The following is a 13,879-nucleotide window of genomic DNA, read 5'->3' as shown; positions in this document are numbered from 1 at the left end:
TAATTCTAAGAATTCAAAACTGAGCTCAGCCATGTAGCTGAGTAAGTGGTAAGTGCTGCAACATCCAACTCAAGGCCATCGCAGATGGCAAACAAGAGAAGGCTTATATACAAGTCAAGTGTTTGGAAATCGGATACAAGTCAAATTGGGAAATTTAGGTTGTTTTTAGCTAAATGATGAAGACAGAAGAATCTGAATGAGAAAATATTGTTCAGAATTTTTGTTTGTCTCTTAGCTTTTTATCTCCCAGAGAAATCACAGAACTTAATTAGATAATGAGTACTAAGTACTCTGAGAATCTGTAAAAAATGAGAACATCGCTGCTTGCAAATGGATAGAAAAGAATTTGTGCTTATAAAAAACAGTCCCTTATTTGACATAAAGTGCTTTATTTTTAAAAATGCAGAGGTGGTTGTTTTAGAAATGATTATGAATAATGAAGAGGCAAAAGAAGCTTTAAAAAACGTATGACTTGATGGATACATAACATGTTATCACTAAAAGGTATATTCTGAATATAATGTAAATAACAAATGCTGTTCAGATATCAAAAATCATGTGAAAAATTGGCAAAAGGAGAATTTATGAAAATAGGATTAGTGAAAAAAACACACACCCAGTTTTGAAAAGAGAGGAAAGTCTCAGTCTGCTCAGAGATGATGGTTTTGGCAGCAACCCTGCCTTCCACAGGGATCTGGCATGCCAGTTGAACAATTTCTTTCCACACAGTGTTATAGGTCATGGGAAGAGGAGAGGAATCTTTTTCAGACAGTCATCAGGCTTTGCTTGGGAAGAGGATAAAAAGACACTGTAGGTTCAAATCTAGGAATTACTTTTGAAGTTATTTTAATCAGGAAATGTAATTTTATTTGAGTCAAAGGAGGCCTATTCAGAGAATAAAGGATATAACACTATATTGTCTTAACCATCTACCTACTTAAAAATTCCATATAAGTATAGCTCTATAAGTTTTCTGATAAAAATGTGCTTCTTAAATAAATGAAAATGGAACATAACATACATATAAAAATAAAATAAAATGGAAAAAGGCTAATATTTGGACTTCCTCTATTTTGTTCTATGCTCTCTTATGAAATTCTAAAACCAGAACCAAATACGTTTGTTACAATGCCTGGAAGGAAACGTTTAGGATTTGGAAGGTTAAAAGAAACAGCATTTCAAATTAGGTTTTGGTTGTTCCTTCTTTAGAGCCCTTTGAGACAATGTTTCTGCATTTTCCACAAGGAGAGAGAAAGCAAAAAATCAGGTAGTTGCTTTCTCTTCTGTAAAATTCACGGTCATAAAACAAATCTGACAAAAGTTGGGGGGAGAAAAATGTTCCTATTATGGAAGAATGTGTGCTGTTAGGAAGAGAGCTTACAAGAAAGCTTATTTGTGGCTACAGACTATTGCACATTCAAACAAAACACAGGAGAAAAGAATGTCCAACAGATAATATGTTAGGAACGTATCAACATATAAAATAAACTAGCTTGTGCCCAGAAATAAAACATGGATACCGGACACCACTGAAGTCAAATCTGTCTTAATTTGCTTCTGTTTTAATGACCTTTAGAAACTGTTTCAAACTGATTATCAGCAATACATTGTTTTTGCTTTTTTTTCTTAAAAAAATATTTTGAGACCACTTTTGATACACACACATATAATTCTGTGGTCATAACAGACAAATATAACTTTAGTGAGACTAAACAAAAGTGCAAAACTTAAAAAAACAAAATTAAAAAATATGGAAGCATAAGCTAAATTTTCTGCATAGCTGAAATCTATTTAAAGCAAGTCCTTGTTGCAGGGGTGGGGTACTGACAGGAGTTTAAAGCAGTTTTTAAAAAATGTCTTCTGCAGGTTTAAATGATGCAAAAAATAATTTCACTCCATAGGCTTGAAAACATTTCACAGACAGTTCATTCCTATATCTTTAGACACCATGGTGGTGGCAGAGCCTCCTTCTGCAAGGTAAACGGTGGTGCTAGATTTGGAATGGCCTGCCCTGTCACTGCCATTGTTGTTGACCTCACAGTCCAGCTGTTCAGTGGAGATAACCCAGGTGGAGGGGCGCCACCGCTTAAGAGAATACGGAGTTTTCACACGTTTCTTGATCTTTTCACCAGATCCTGATTTGCCATCTTGTGTTGACTCACCTACTAAAAATAAAAGTACAGAAAAATGAACTATATATAAAGAAACTATTTAAAAAGTAAAAAGTTAGGGTTGCAATTCAAGAAGAGATCAAACTAATGTCTACAGGAGGTGCTAATAGACATTTCTTAAAGTTGATGACTCCAGGCAGTATTTTTGAGGCAAAACTTAAATTATTTTTGAGGCTCTTTAAGCCTAATGTTTTTATAACTGAATTATTCTATAGGACAAGGAAGAAAATATTTAAAAACCACAAAAAGCAAAAACAGAGGAGAAAATTCAAAGTTCTTAGCTGCATTCTCAAATCCTTTGGTTATGGGTAGCAATTCTAACTTGGCAAAATGCATTTAATCATTCCATTTAATGTTCAAAGTGAATCAAATTATAAAGGCACTGGCACATGATAGTTTACAGAAGAATGACATAAATCCTAGAATACAAATTTTCCAGCAATTCCCCCTTCCCATACACGACAAAACATTTTACTGACATGGAGCCCTGCCATAGGTCAAGTGGACTACAATAGAAACCACTCAAGCAGGGGCTTCTACTGATTCATTTTTGAAAGATAAATCCCTTTCAGCCCATTTTGTAGTCTTTGACAACCATAAAACATGACTTGGTTTTTCTTCGTAAGTGCTGTCTGTCTAAAAGAGAAATTATTTTGTATAATGATGACTGTTAAAGATTTTGATGAGCTCTCTTGTTTTGTGTTATAATCCTTTTTGGGCCAGAAACTAAGTACAAATTGTTTAAATTGCTTGTTTAAATTGTTAGGGGGGCCCATCCCATAATGCTGTAAGCATGTGGGAGACTCAATACATAACTTCTGAAAAAAATGACACTAAAAAAAACAAGAGCAACTTTATAGTGACTTTTCTGAATTCTCTCTGGACTTTTAAGATTTATTAAGTCTGATAAAATCTAAATGTGTATATAATAGATATTAATGTCCTCAACAAACTTTCAAAAGTTGTACTGGTTTCATTTTACTTGGAGGCTTTAAACTGGTATTTATTTAATCTTAATCATTCACAGCAAATATGAGTTGCATTATAAACTAGTAGCTACTTAAGGCACATATTAAATTGGTAATTATTCTATTGTTACACTGACTTTTTAATTATCAGTAACAAAAAAATTACTTTTTCTTTACAATAGTCTAATTACTTTTTAGGTCCAGCCAAATGACTTACTTTATTTCTGAAAATACTAAAACTAAATAATTGTTAGTTGAAACACAATCTGATTCTAAGTAGTTACTTAAATGGTCCCAAAAGATAAGCAGATTACACAACCCCTCACTTACATTGCAAACCGCTGCCTTCAAGGATATTTGTGGCTGAAAGATCTAAAGAATTAGGTCTCTGTGCTCTTCTGGGTTTTGATGGTCCAGGATCTGCTACTGTGCTTGGGACACCCTGTGTAAGAACATCTTGCTCTAAACATGGATTACTGTTGTTGTTATTGGAATTAGTTCGGCCACCTTCCAGCGGCCGTTCCCTCCTGTCCACAAGACGATCCAGAACACCTTCATCATGGCCAGCCTGTTGCTCTCGCCTCAATAAAGGTTCATGCTCATCAGGACTGGAATTAATATTCAGCCTGGTGTCCTCACCAATGAACTGATTCTGCAGCATTTCTTGGGCCCTATGTGCTACTGTGTTGGCTGTCTGGCCAGATGGTATCGCCCCATTCGCATACTGAGCAGTGGCAGCATGGGAGTTAACATGGTGGTTTCTACCTGCCACCCCATTCATGGTAACCGTAACCACATGAGGTTCTACAGCACTGATTGTGTTCATCTTGGCAACTCCAGTTTCTACTTGTCTCAAGTTTGATTTGTGCTTGCTGCCAAATTTCAGCCGGGGCTCCTTTGTTGAATTTTTGGTGTTTAAAGGCAAACTAGTAGGTCTCTTGGGAAGGTTCTGTTGCTTGGGGAGAGGATAGAGCTGAGCAGGTGGGACATCAGGAATTAAACATGCTTGGCCATTGGCAGCCTGTGTGAAGTCCTGCTGCCCAGTGACTTCTACTGCAAGCTTTATTAGTGGGTAAAGCAAGCTGGAACTAGTACTGCTCAGTGGGTCTGGCCCACTGAACTGCTTAAGAGAATGCTCCATGAGATTCTCATCAGAACTTTCCTTGAGATTCTTATCAACTTCTTTAGGATCTAGCTTGTTGGTCTCCAAGTCTTCTTCTGTCAACTGTAAGCAAACAGGGGTTGGCCCAATTGGCTGTGAAACATTGGTGGCATGAAGATTTGTTTCATCTGGGTATGGCATCTCCGATATAGTGGTCATGCCAGTGCTTGGAGTGAGGCCAGTGGTGTTGGTGGTGGTTGTGTTGGTGGACAGGCTGGTGACACTTGTTTCAGGGCTGGGGATTCGAGCTTGTGCTTGCTGTCGTTCGTAGTTAATTGAGTTTCGGTTCTTTTCCCCTGTGGTCAAAGGTGTGCTAGACATCGAATGCTCAGAGGAAATATTCTTCACAATGCTGTCAGTGTGATGGATAGAGTCTTCAATGTATGAGGAAGAAGAATAATCTGGATAAGGGCCAATCTTTGGCACACGCCTACTGTGTGACAGGTTGCTTAAATAAAGAAAAAAGTGCCACATTGAGAATGTACATTTATGACAACTGGTTCTCCATGTCTAACACCTCTGTTTTTAATGTATAAACTGCTTTTTATTTTATTCCTAACCCACATCATTCTCAAAGTTATTTAAAAATTCTAATCAAATAATCGTGTCAATTAATAACTTACTAAATGCTTTATATGATTTGAGCCTACTGAAAAACCTATGTGGATCTAGATAGGATTTTTATGGATGTTCATTACTTTGGCTTATAGGATTTAATTAAAATCTCTCCTATAGTTTTAGAACATTACCAAATTTTCCTTATGAATTGTATACTTGCACAACAAAGTTTCATGAGAGGAGGAACCATGGCATATGTTCCCTTTGTGCTATCACAATTCTAGATAGATAGTGACTACTCAACGAATATGTTACCAGTTAAGTTCCAATGACCAAACGGCATTTTGTTCCAAAATGCTTCTATGAGGAGGCTTAGCCTAGTAATGGAATGTGTCCTCTTGGGGTAGACTGAGCCATATCAATGAAAGCCCTGGAGCCTAGAGTATTAATGTGACACTCAGATAAATGATCAAAGATTCAGAAATGTTCTCCAGTTATCAAGGGTTCTTCAGTCATCATCACACCTTGAATGATGGTTCTTGAGCATCACTGTAATATATGTATGTTATTTAAAATAAAAACCAGGGGTAGCTTTAACAATCAAATTGTAAACATTGGGAACATTAACAGATACAAGTGTTATAGGAGAAAAGCATCAGCTAAAGGAGAAAGTACTACAAAGAAAGACTGATGAAGTTGTGAGGGGAGTGACAGGAAGGGGAGAAGTAGAAGTAAAAAGGTGTTGTACTGAACAAGAAAAGAAAATCTAGGAGGTATGGAGGTTAAGAGTCAATACAATGAAACCTAGAGTGGAATACAATGGCATGAACTACAATTTAGGGGAAACTACTTAGAAATGACAGGGCATGAGAGGACGCATGGAAGGGATAGAACTAAATGACACAGAAGGCAAAAAAAAAAAAAATGGCAAAGCAAAGGGGAGCATCAAGGGTTTCTTCTTACAATTCAAGAAAAGTTCAAAAACACTTAAAGTAGCTGAGACTCTTGAGAGAGACAAATAGCATACTAGAGCACACAGATAAGACAAAGATAAGGTGAGAAGAAAGTAGGAGATTGTCTATCTTTAGGTATGTGTAAAGTGAGAAAATGTGTATTTAGAATTGTTAGTCTCTACCTTCCTTGACTGGCTGATATATAAAGCATAAGGGTTTATATGCTGAAGTTAATTTACTTAATTATAAGTAGTGTAAACCCAATTTGGGGCCTATACAAATTGCTCTTAAAATTGGAATAGAAAAGAGCACAGAAAATTATTCAAGAATCAGGTGTATTTTTTAATTTATTGATTGCTTTTTTTAGAAGGGGAAGGGTCAGGGAGAGAAGGGAGGAGGGTGGGAGGAAAGAAGAAAGGGGGGAGAGAGGGGATGAGAGGGAGAGAGAGGGAGAGAGAGACTGGTTGTTCCACCCATTTATGCATTCATTGGTTCCTTGTTGTTTGGGCCTTGCCAGGAGATCGAAAGTGCAACCCTGGCTTATCAGGACGACGCTCTAACCAATTGAACTACCCTGCCAGGGCCTCAAGTATACTTTTATCTCAATTTTCTCTGGTAACTTTTTTCTTGATGCCTCTCTAAAGATTTTTAACATATATTAGATAAAATGACAAATTTGTGAGAACACTTTTCCCCAAAGGTGAAACAAAGAAACACGTGTAATACAGTCTGAAAGTTCCAAGTTTTAGGAATCTTATAATAAGCCCTTTTAGGGGACTCTCCCCCTCCCCACGTGGGAGTCTGTACCTATTCATCAATAAATTTCCACCTTTGCTATAAAAATAAACAAACAACCCTTTTACTTAGAACCAAAAACTATAACTCTAACAAAAACACAAGTATAGCCCTGACCGGTTTGGCTCAGTGGATAGAGCGTCGGCCTGCGGACTGAAAGGTCCCAGGTTCGATTCCGGTCAAGGGCATGTACCTGGGTTGCAGGCACTTCCCCAGTAGGAGGTGTGCAGGAGGCAACTGATCCATGTTTCTCTCTCATTGATATTTCTAACTCTATCCCTCTCCCTTCCTCTCTGTAAAAAATCAATAAAATATATTAAAAAAAACCAAAAAAAAAAACACAAGTATAAAATAATGTTCATGATGGGATGGAAAGACCTTATGAACTGCCTCCTGTAAAAGTAGTAGTAGTAGCCCTAACCGGTTTGGCTCAGTGGATGGAGTGTTGGCCTGCGGACTCAAGGGTCCCAGGTTCTATTCCGGTCAAGGGCATGTACCTTGGCTGCGGGCACATCCCCAGTGGGGGGTGTGCGGGAGGCAGCTGATCGATGTTTCTCTCTCATTGATGTTTCTAACTCTCTATCCCTCTCCTTTCCTCTCTATAAAAAATCAATAAAATACATTTAAAAATAAAAAAGTAGTAGTAGTATATTCTATAAGAACACTGGATAAGAAGTCTGGAAACAACAGTCTCCAATGAAACAGGTTAGATATATAGGCAAGATCATATTCCATTTTCATTAAACAAACAAACAGCAGGGAAAAGGGGATTAATAACAACAAAGAATAAATATGATAATATCTGTAGAAGTGCTTACAAACTTTTGGAACTATGAAAATGTTTTACCTTTATTATTGTAGGGAAGTTGGAGCATTAATAGAGAAAAACTAACCTCCTTTACTGTATCTATAGATACTAAAATCCCCACTGATTCCATCTTGCATTTATATCAAAAATCTTCAGTAAAAGAACAGGAATATTGAAAGAAAAATTTCGACTTCAGATGGGATGAGTTCATCACTGCGCTATTATACTGATAAAAACATTTATTTCCTGTTCTGTTTGGTCTCAGTCTTCAGTACTGACTGATGGTGCCAATCCTTGTGGGTCTTACCGCTCATTCTGCATTGCAGTAGACATTGGATTGACTGTTGGGCTCACGGATTTGTTTCTTTCCCATATCATCATAAGTTCAGCCATCCTCTCCTCAGCACACTGTGCAGTAAGCCGAGCCTCTGCATCCTGGTCCCAACAGTCTTCGATTGTCTCCTTGAGTGACCTCACTGCCTGTAAAAAAGCACATGTCAAACAGTGTATCTTTAACGAAAAAAGTATTGAGTTTTTAATGATATGAAGTAGGAGAAAAATGTTTTTCTTTAACAAATATTTTACATAACTATAATAAAACCTTTTAGACTTCAGAGATTTATAAAGGGTCACATTTCTCAAATGCTGAGTAGCAAGTAAGCATGGAAGTTTTAACTTAACTCCTTGAAGAATTATACATAACAGCAAGCTCTATGCATTACAAGGCTATATGTTTTTTAATAATTTTTCTAACATACAAATGGGAATTACTATACTCACTTAGCCACACTATTTTTATTTAGCAATCAGGAACACATGTATCTTCCTAATTCTTTTAATGCTGCATAGTATCCATTATATCATAAGTTTTTAGCCTGATCCTTATAAGAGGACTAGAGACTCGGTGCATGAAATTTGTGCGGGGGGTGGGGGGGTGGGGGGTGGAGGGTATCCCTCAGCCCAGCCTGCACCCTCTCCAATCTGGGACCCCTCGAGGGATGTCCGACTGCCCGTTTAGGCCCGATCCCACCAGGCCCGAGACATCCCTCTCACAATCCAGGACTGCTGGCTCCCAACCGCTCGCCTGCCTGCCTGCCTGATTGCCCCTAACCGCTTCTGCCTGCCAGCCTGATCACCCCCTAACCACTCCCCTGCCAGCCTGATCGACGCCTAACTGCCCTCCCCTACTGGCCCAGTCACCCCTAACTGCCCTCCCCTGCAGGCCTGATTGCCCACAACTGCCCTCTCCTGCTGGCCATCTTATGGCAACCATCTTGTGTCCACATGGGGGTGTCCATCTTGTGTTGGAGTGATGGTCAATTTGCATATCACCTCTTTATTATATAGGATAGTTTCCAGTTTTTGCTGATATAAAAGACATTGCATTGAACATGTGTAAGATGTTCATTTTTCTACACGTGTGTAAGTGCTATTGAGGAACAAATTCCTGGAGATATTACTACTGGATCAAAGGGTAAAATACATTTAAAATTTGTTATTGCCAGATTACCCTCCAAATCGATGGCACTCCCAACAACAACAAAAAGTATCTGCTTTCCTATCACCAACACTTTGTCAATGTGGTAGGTAAAAATAGATCTTCTTTTAATTTATCACTAGTAAGTAGAGCCAAGATTTGAAACCAGGCCTTTAACTGGGCTGGTACTCTTACCATAAAACTGGAACTAATATTCTCTTTTTAAGCAAGTATTTTCATTGTTTTACATATGAAAGAAAAAGCTATTTAAAAACTAGGACCTATAATTTTTTGTTTTCCTAATTTAAAGTATTTTAATATAAAAAGTAGCCTTAAACTATCGATGTGATTATTACAATAGTTCACTTTTACTATAAATTCTAAAAGTATAGGGGGAAAAGTTATTCATAAATCTAATATTCAGTGGTAACTATAGCTAACATTTTCATATGGTTTTCTCAGAAAATATTTTCTATACTTTCATTTTCATCAGAAAATTATTCTTCTCCCCTTTACTGACTAAACTATGCTTGGGTCCCTGGTAGTTTTTAAAACTAGTTTTTACATTCATTAATATTTGAAAGAGTCTGAGTTTTGTTACTATAAAAACACGTGTTTTTTTATTTCAATGCAACTATGAAGCAAAAGTGTTTTCTTTTAGACACAGGGGAATTCATCTCTTTTTATAAACCATGCACTTGCTATATAACTCTAGTACTGGATGGTCACTGCAGACAAACAGGTCTATGGACTGTAGCACATTAAATGGATTCACTGGAAGTGAACCAAGCATTACTTCATCCCTTACTTAGGAACCTAGTCTAAATTTGGAGTAAAAACTTTTCAAGTAAATATGCATATGATGCATATCCCATAATGGTAGGGTTGCCAAGAAATACTTCAAAATCAGAGTCCAATTTCTCTGGTGAAATAAGTTAAGGAAGATGAAATATTTGACTAGGTAAAATTTCACGAGATATTTTTCTTTGAGGGTGCTCTACTGTGAGGCTGGCACATCTATTGAATCCTTGTAAAGGATTCAGCCCCTCACCTGCTGCCAGGGACCTTTTAAAGATCTGTCCCACTTCCCATAGCAGGGACTCCAGTTTGGAGGCAATCTTGGGCATACATGTTTGGCAATAGGTCTTTAATTCCCCCATACTTGAAGAAAATTGCAATCTCATTTGAAGCTGAAGCCTTCCTTGAAGATAATCTACTGACAAAGATGACCAATGGAGAAAATATATAATCTAAATCTGTATGGAAACATATAACATCTCTCTAGCCTCTCTCTAATGTACCACCACACCATATAATTCATGATCCAGAATGAAAATATTCTTTTTTTAAAATATTTTTTTTATTGATTTCAGAGAGGAAGGAAGAGGGAGAGAGAGACAGAAACACCAATGATTAGAGAGAATCATGTTCAGTTGCCTCCTACACGCCCCCCACTGGGGACCAAGCCCACAACCAGGGCATGTGCCCTGGACCAGAATCAAACCCAGGACCCTTCAGTCTGCAGGCCAAAGCTCTAGCCACTGAGCCAAACCAGCCAGGGCCAGAATGCAAATATCCTAATCCTACCAAGACAACCTAAAATTAAAATGTGAAAATATATAGTAAAAAGATTTAAACTGCATAATTAAAATGTTTTCATTTTTGTTCTTTAATTATAAATCAAGAAAACTGCATAAAGTGTCAAAAATTCAATGTACACCCTCGGAGACAATAGGATTCCTATCATATTCTTAAAACAAGAACAAATTGCTCTGGAAAAAGCAAACAATAAAAATATCTAAAAATTATACGTATGACTGCGGAAAGTAAAATTTTAATGAACAGATAACAAGTAGAACGGAAAAGGTGAAAATAAATGAATGATTTCAAAGATAAGGTTGAGTAAATTTTAACAATGTACAACAACAAAAAATTGAAAAATTCAAGGAAAAGAACTGAGACCTAAATGTTAGGTGGTCCAATATTTGTCTAATGAGAATTCCAGAAAGAAGAAATAAAAGAGAAAATAATTTTTTAATAATATAAAAAATTCCTCTGAATTGAAGAAACTTCTGAATTTTCAAGCTGAAAACCTGTCCAGCACAAAGCAAAAGGTGTGAAAAGATCCATGCCTGCATAATTCCAATGATGAAGTAAAAGGCTTAAAAGCTTACAGAGAAAAGAAAACAAGAGAATAAAACAAAAAGCAATTGAATGAAACCAGTTGGTGCTGGAATTCTCATTAACACATCTGGATGCTAGATGACAATTGAGTAGTGGTTTCAAAGTTGTGAGGAAAATGATTTTGATCTTGAAACTATTACCTAGCCAAATTATTACTCAAATGTGAGGGCAAGATAGAAACATTTTTTAATGTGCAAGGATTCATAATGTTTACTACCCATGCACATAACTAACACACATTATTTAAAAAGGAACTTCATCAAAGAAAAAGTGATTTACAAGAAAAAGAATGACATGAGATTTTTAAAGAAAATGTTGCTTCTTAGTAGAACCTATAAAGCAAAAAGAAAGAACAAAAAAGATGACCAAAAAAAAATCAGAGAATCCAGTGGGTAGTGACTTTTGAAACATTATTCCTTAAGTGGCAGGGGTTTACACTAACTTAGTAGTTTTATTTCCTTCTCTATGAGCCCAAGCATAATACTGTGTTGTGCAGTGCGTGTTTACATAATCATAATTCTGCAAAATTCTCATGTTTTATTTTACTTAAATTTTTAGATCTGTAGACAAAATGAAGGTTTTTTATTTAATAATAGATACAATATTAAAAACTAGGAGAGGATTGCCCTAACCGGTTTAGCTCAGTGGATAGAGCGTCGGCCTGCAGACTGAAAGGTCTCAGGTTCGATTCCGGTCAAGGGCATGTACCTGGGTTGCGGGCACATCCCCATTAGGAGGTATGCAAGAGGCAGCTGATCGATGTTTCTCTCTCATCGATGTTTCTAACTCTCTATCCCTCTCCCTTCCTCTCTGTAAAAAAATCAATAAAATATATTAAAAAAAAAAAAAACTAGGAGAGGATAAATGAAAGATAAAAAGTAAGAATAAATATAGTAGCGTTATAATGGTAACTTCTAGAAGAGAAAATGAAATACAAAAACAAAAACTACAGAACAATGTTAATGGAGTTATTTTTGAAGAAGGGTGGTGGGGGCGGGTAGTCTTTTCCATTTTCTTCTTTATGCCCTTCTATCTAACTGGGTTTTGTTTACTATGCATAGGCATAACTTTAATTCTTTCAAAAATTGTTTAAAATATGAAATACAGGGTACTGTCATCAATAAGGGGTAATTATGATACAGCACACAATGGAATACTGTCAAATGGGGAGAAAGAGAAACATCTATATGTACTGACATGAAAACTGTCCATATTAAAAGAATAAAGCTTCAGAAATGATAGTAGATAATGAGATAATCCCACTTATGAAAAAAATTATATGAGATAGTGAGTATGTGTATGTATGTAAATGTTTGTAAGATGTTTTTAGTATCGTGGCAACAATTTACTGAAATGATAAGAGCCTTTGAAGATATTTCAATGTCGTGAGCTGCATGTTTTAATATGCAGAATTTACAGGCTGTACCTTGCTTTCTTTTTGGTGCAGCTTAATTTTCCATTAGCCACTGAATTGGTAAGTCTGCACTAATTAAAACTTTTGGTACCATTCTCAAGAGAGGAAGATGGAATTTCAATAACGTTTAAAATATTAACTTGTTAATTATTCCAGTTGTTACCCAATCTGACAAACTTAACACATAATAGTCTCTTTAAATAATATTTTATGCTTGGAAAAAACTGAAACTGAACCAAAAAGGGGACTTTTTTATACTGAAATTTTTTAAAACACGCAACAATGAAAATCAAGTAAGTTGATTTTAAAAAAATCAAGTAAGTTGGATTTTTGGCATTAGACAAGTCTAAAAAACTATTAGCATTATTAACAGTCTATTTTTGCTTCAAACAATGTTAAAACATAGTCGTAAGTCATGTTTTTAATAATTTAGTTTTTTCTTACCAGGCTATTTTCTTTCCAAGCTTCTGGGAACTTGGGTCTCTGTTTTTCCCTAGACACCAGAACCTGCATATCTTCGAAAGTGGGATGGTTTCCAACTTCTGTCTGAAAAGCCATCTGGTATTCTGGTACAGATTCACCTGTGAATTTTTTAAAAGGACAGAGAATAAAATGTCCAATTACCATAAAATTATATAATTACAGGAGTATTAGATACTAAGCAAGCAAAGAAATTGTCACAATCTTTTTTTTTTCTTAATCCTTTCCCATATTTGAAAATTCTAAAGAAACCCTTTTGTGGGTTTAACGCATTATTAATAAATGTTTCACTTAGAATGGTCTCCGATAAATTAAATGTTTTTTTATAAGTTAAACAGTACTTTCAATGATGAAAAGTTATTTTTAAATGGTTTCTAGCATTACAAAAACTGGAGGGAAAAGATTTTTTCATTTATACATATTAATATGCCTGAATTCTTATCCCATATAGGGATCAAGGATACTGAATATGAGGAGATGTCCAGGATCTAGCACAACAAACACGTCTATAGAACCGAACATAACTGGGAGGGTTGTACAGTTATCATATCTAATTATATAATTTGCTCTACTATAATACAGCTAGATTGATACAATCTGTATTAAATGTCACAAAAATTTGTATGATGACCATTTGACAGGAAAATCAATATGCTGAACTTTAAAAACATTCCTCTTATCAAACAGTTTCTAGATCAAGGATTTTCTTTTTTCTTTTTAGAGCAAAGGTTTTTAAGTATCATTAAGAATTCTACCACTGCTCAAGAAGCAGAATCCAGGGCTTGTAATGAGAGGCTTATAATTTTTACAAAATGTGATCAAAGTAAACTTAATAAACATATTGAGCTACACAGAAGACCTCTGGGACCAACATTCAGAAAAACAATCATCTGGTCAAAATCTTGGCAA

At 36.1% G+C, this 13,879-nt stretch overlaps 1 protein-coding gene across 1 annotated transcript in view; it reads right to left on the bottom strand.

The window, feature by feature from the left end:
• Positions 1-375: 375 nt before the first annotated feature.
• Positions 376-13,879, bottom strand: part of BMPR2 (bone morphogenetic protein receptor type 2) — a 113,303-nt gene continuing 99,799 nt past the window's right edge. Inside the window, exons 10-13 of the mRNA XM_080669734.1 lie at positions 12,935-13,071; positions 7,723-7,895; positions 3,470-4,749; positions 376-2,165 (exon numbers count right to left, since the gene is read on the bottom strand). Of these exons, the coding sequence (XP_080525860.1) occupies positions 1,915-2,165; positions 3,470-4,749; positions 7,723-7,895; positions 12,935-13,071 (1,841 nt within the window). The 3' untranslated portion in view covers positions 376-1,914. The remainder of the gene's footprint in view (positions 2,166-3,469; positions 4,750-7,722; positions 7,896-12,934; positions 13,072-13,879) is intronic.

The sequence above is a fragment of the Plecotus auritus genome (assembly GCF_963455305.1).
Source record: "Plecotus auritus genome assembly, chromosome: 5".
NCBI lineage: Eukaryota > Metazoa > Chordata > Mammalia > Chiroptera > Vespertilionidae > Plecotus > Plecotus auritus.
Note: the sequence above shows the minus strand (reverse complement) of the source record. Positions and strands in the feature narration are given on the sequence as shown.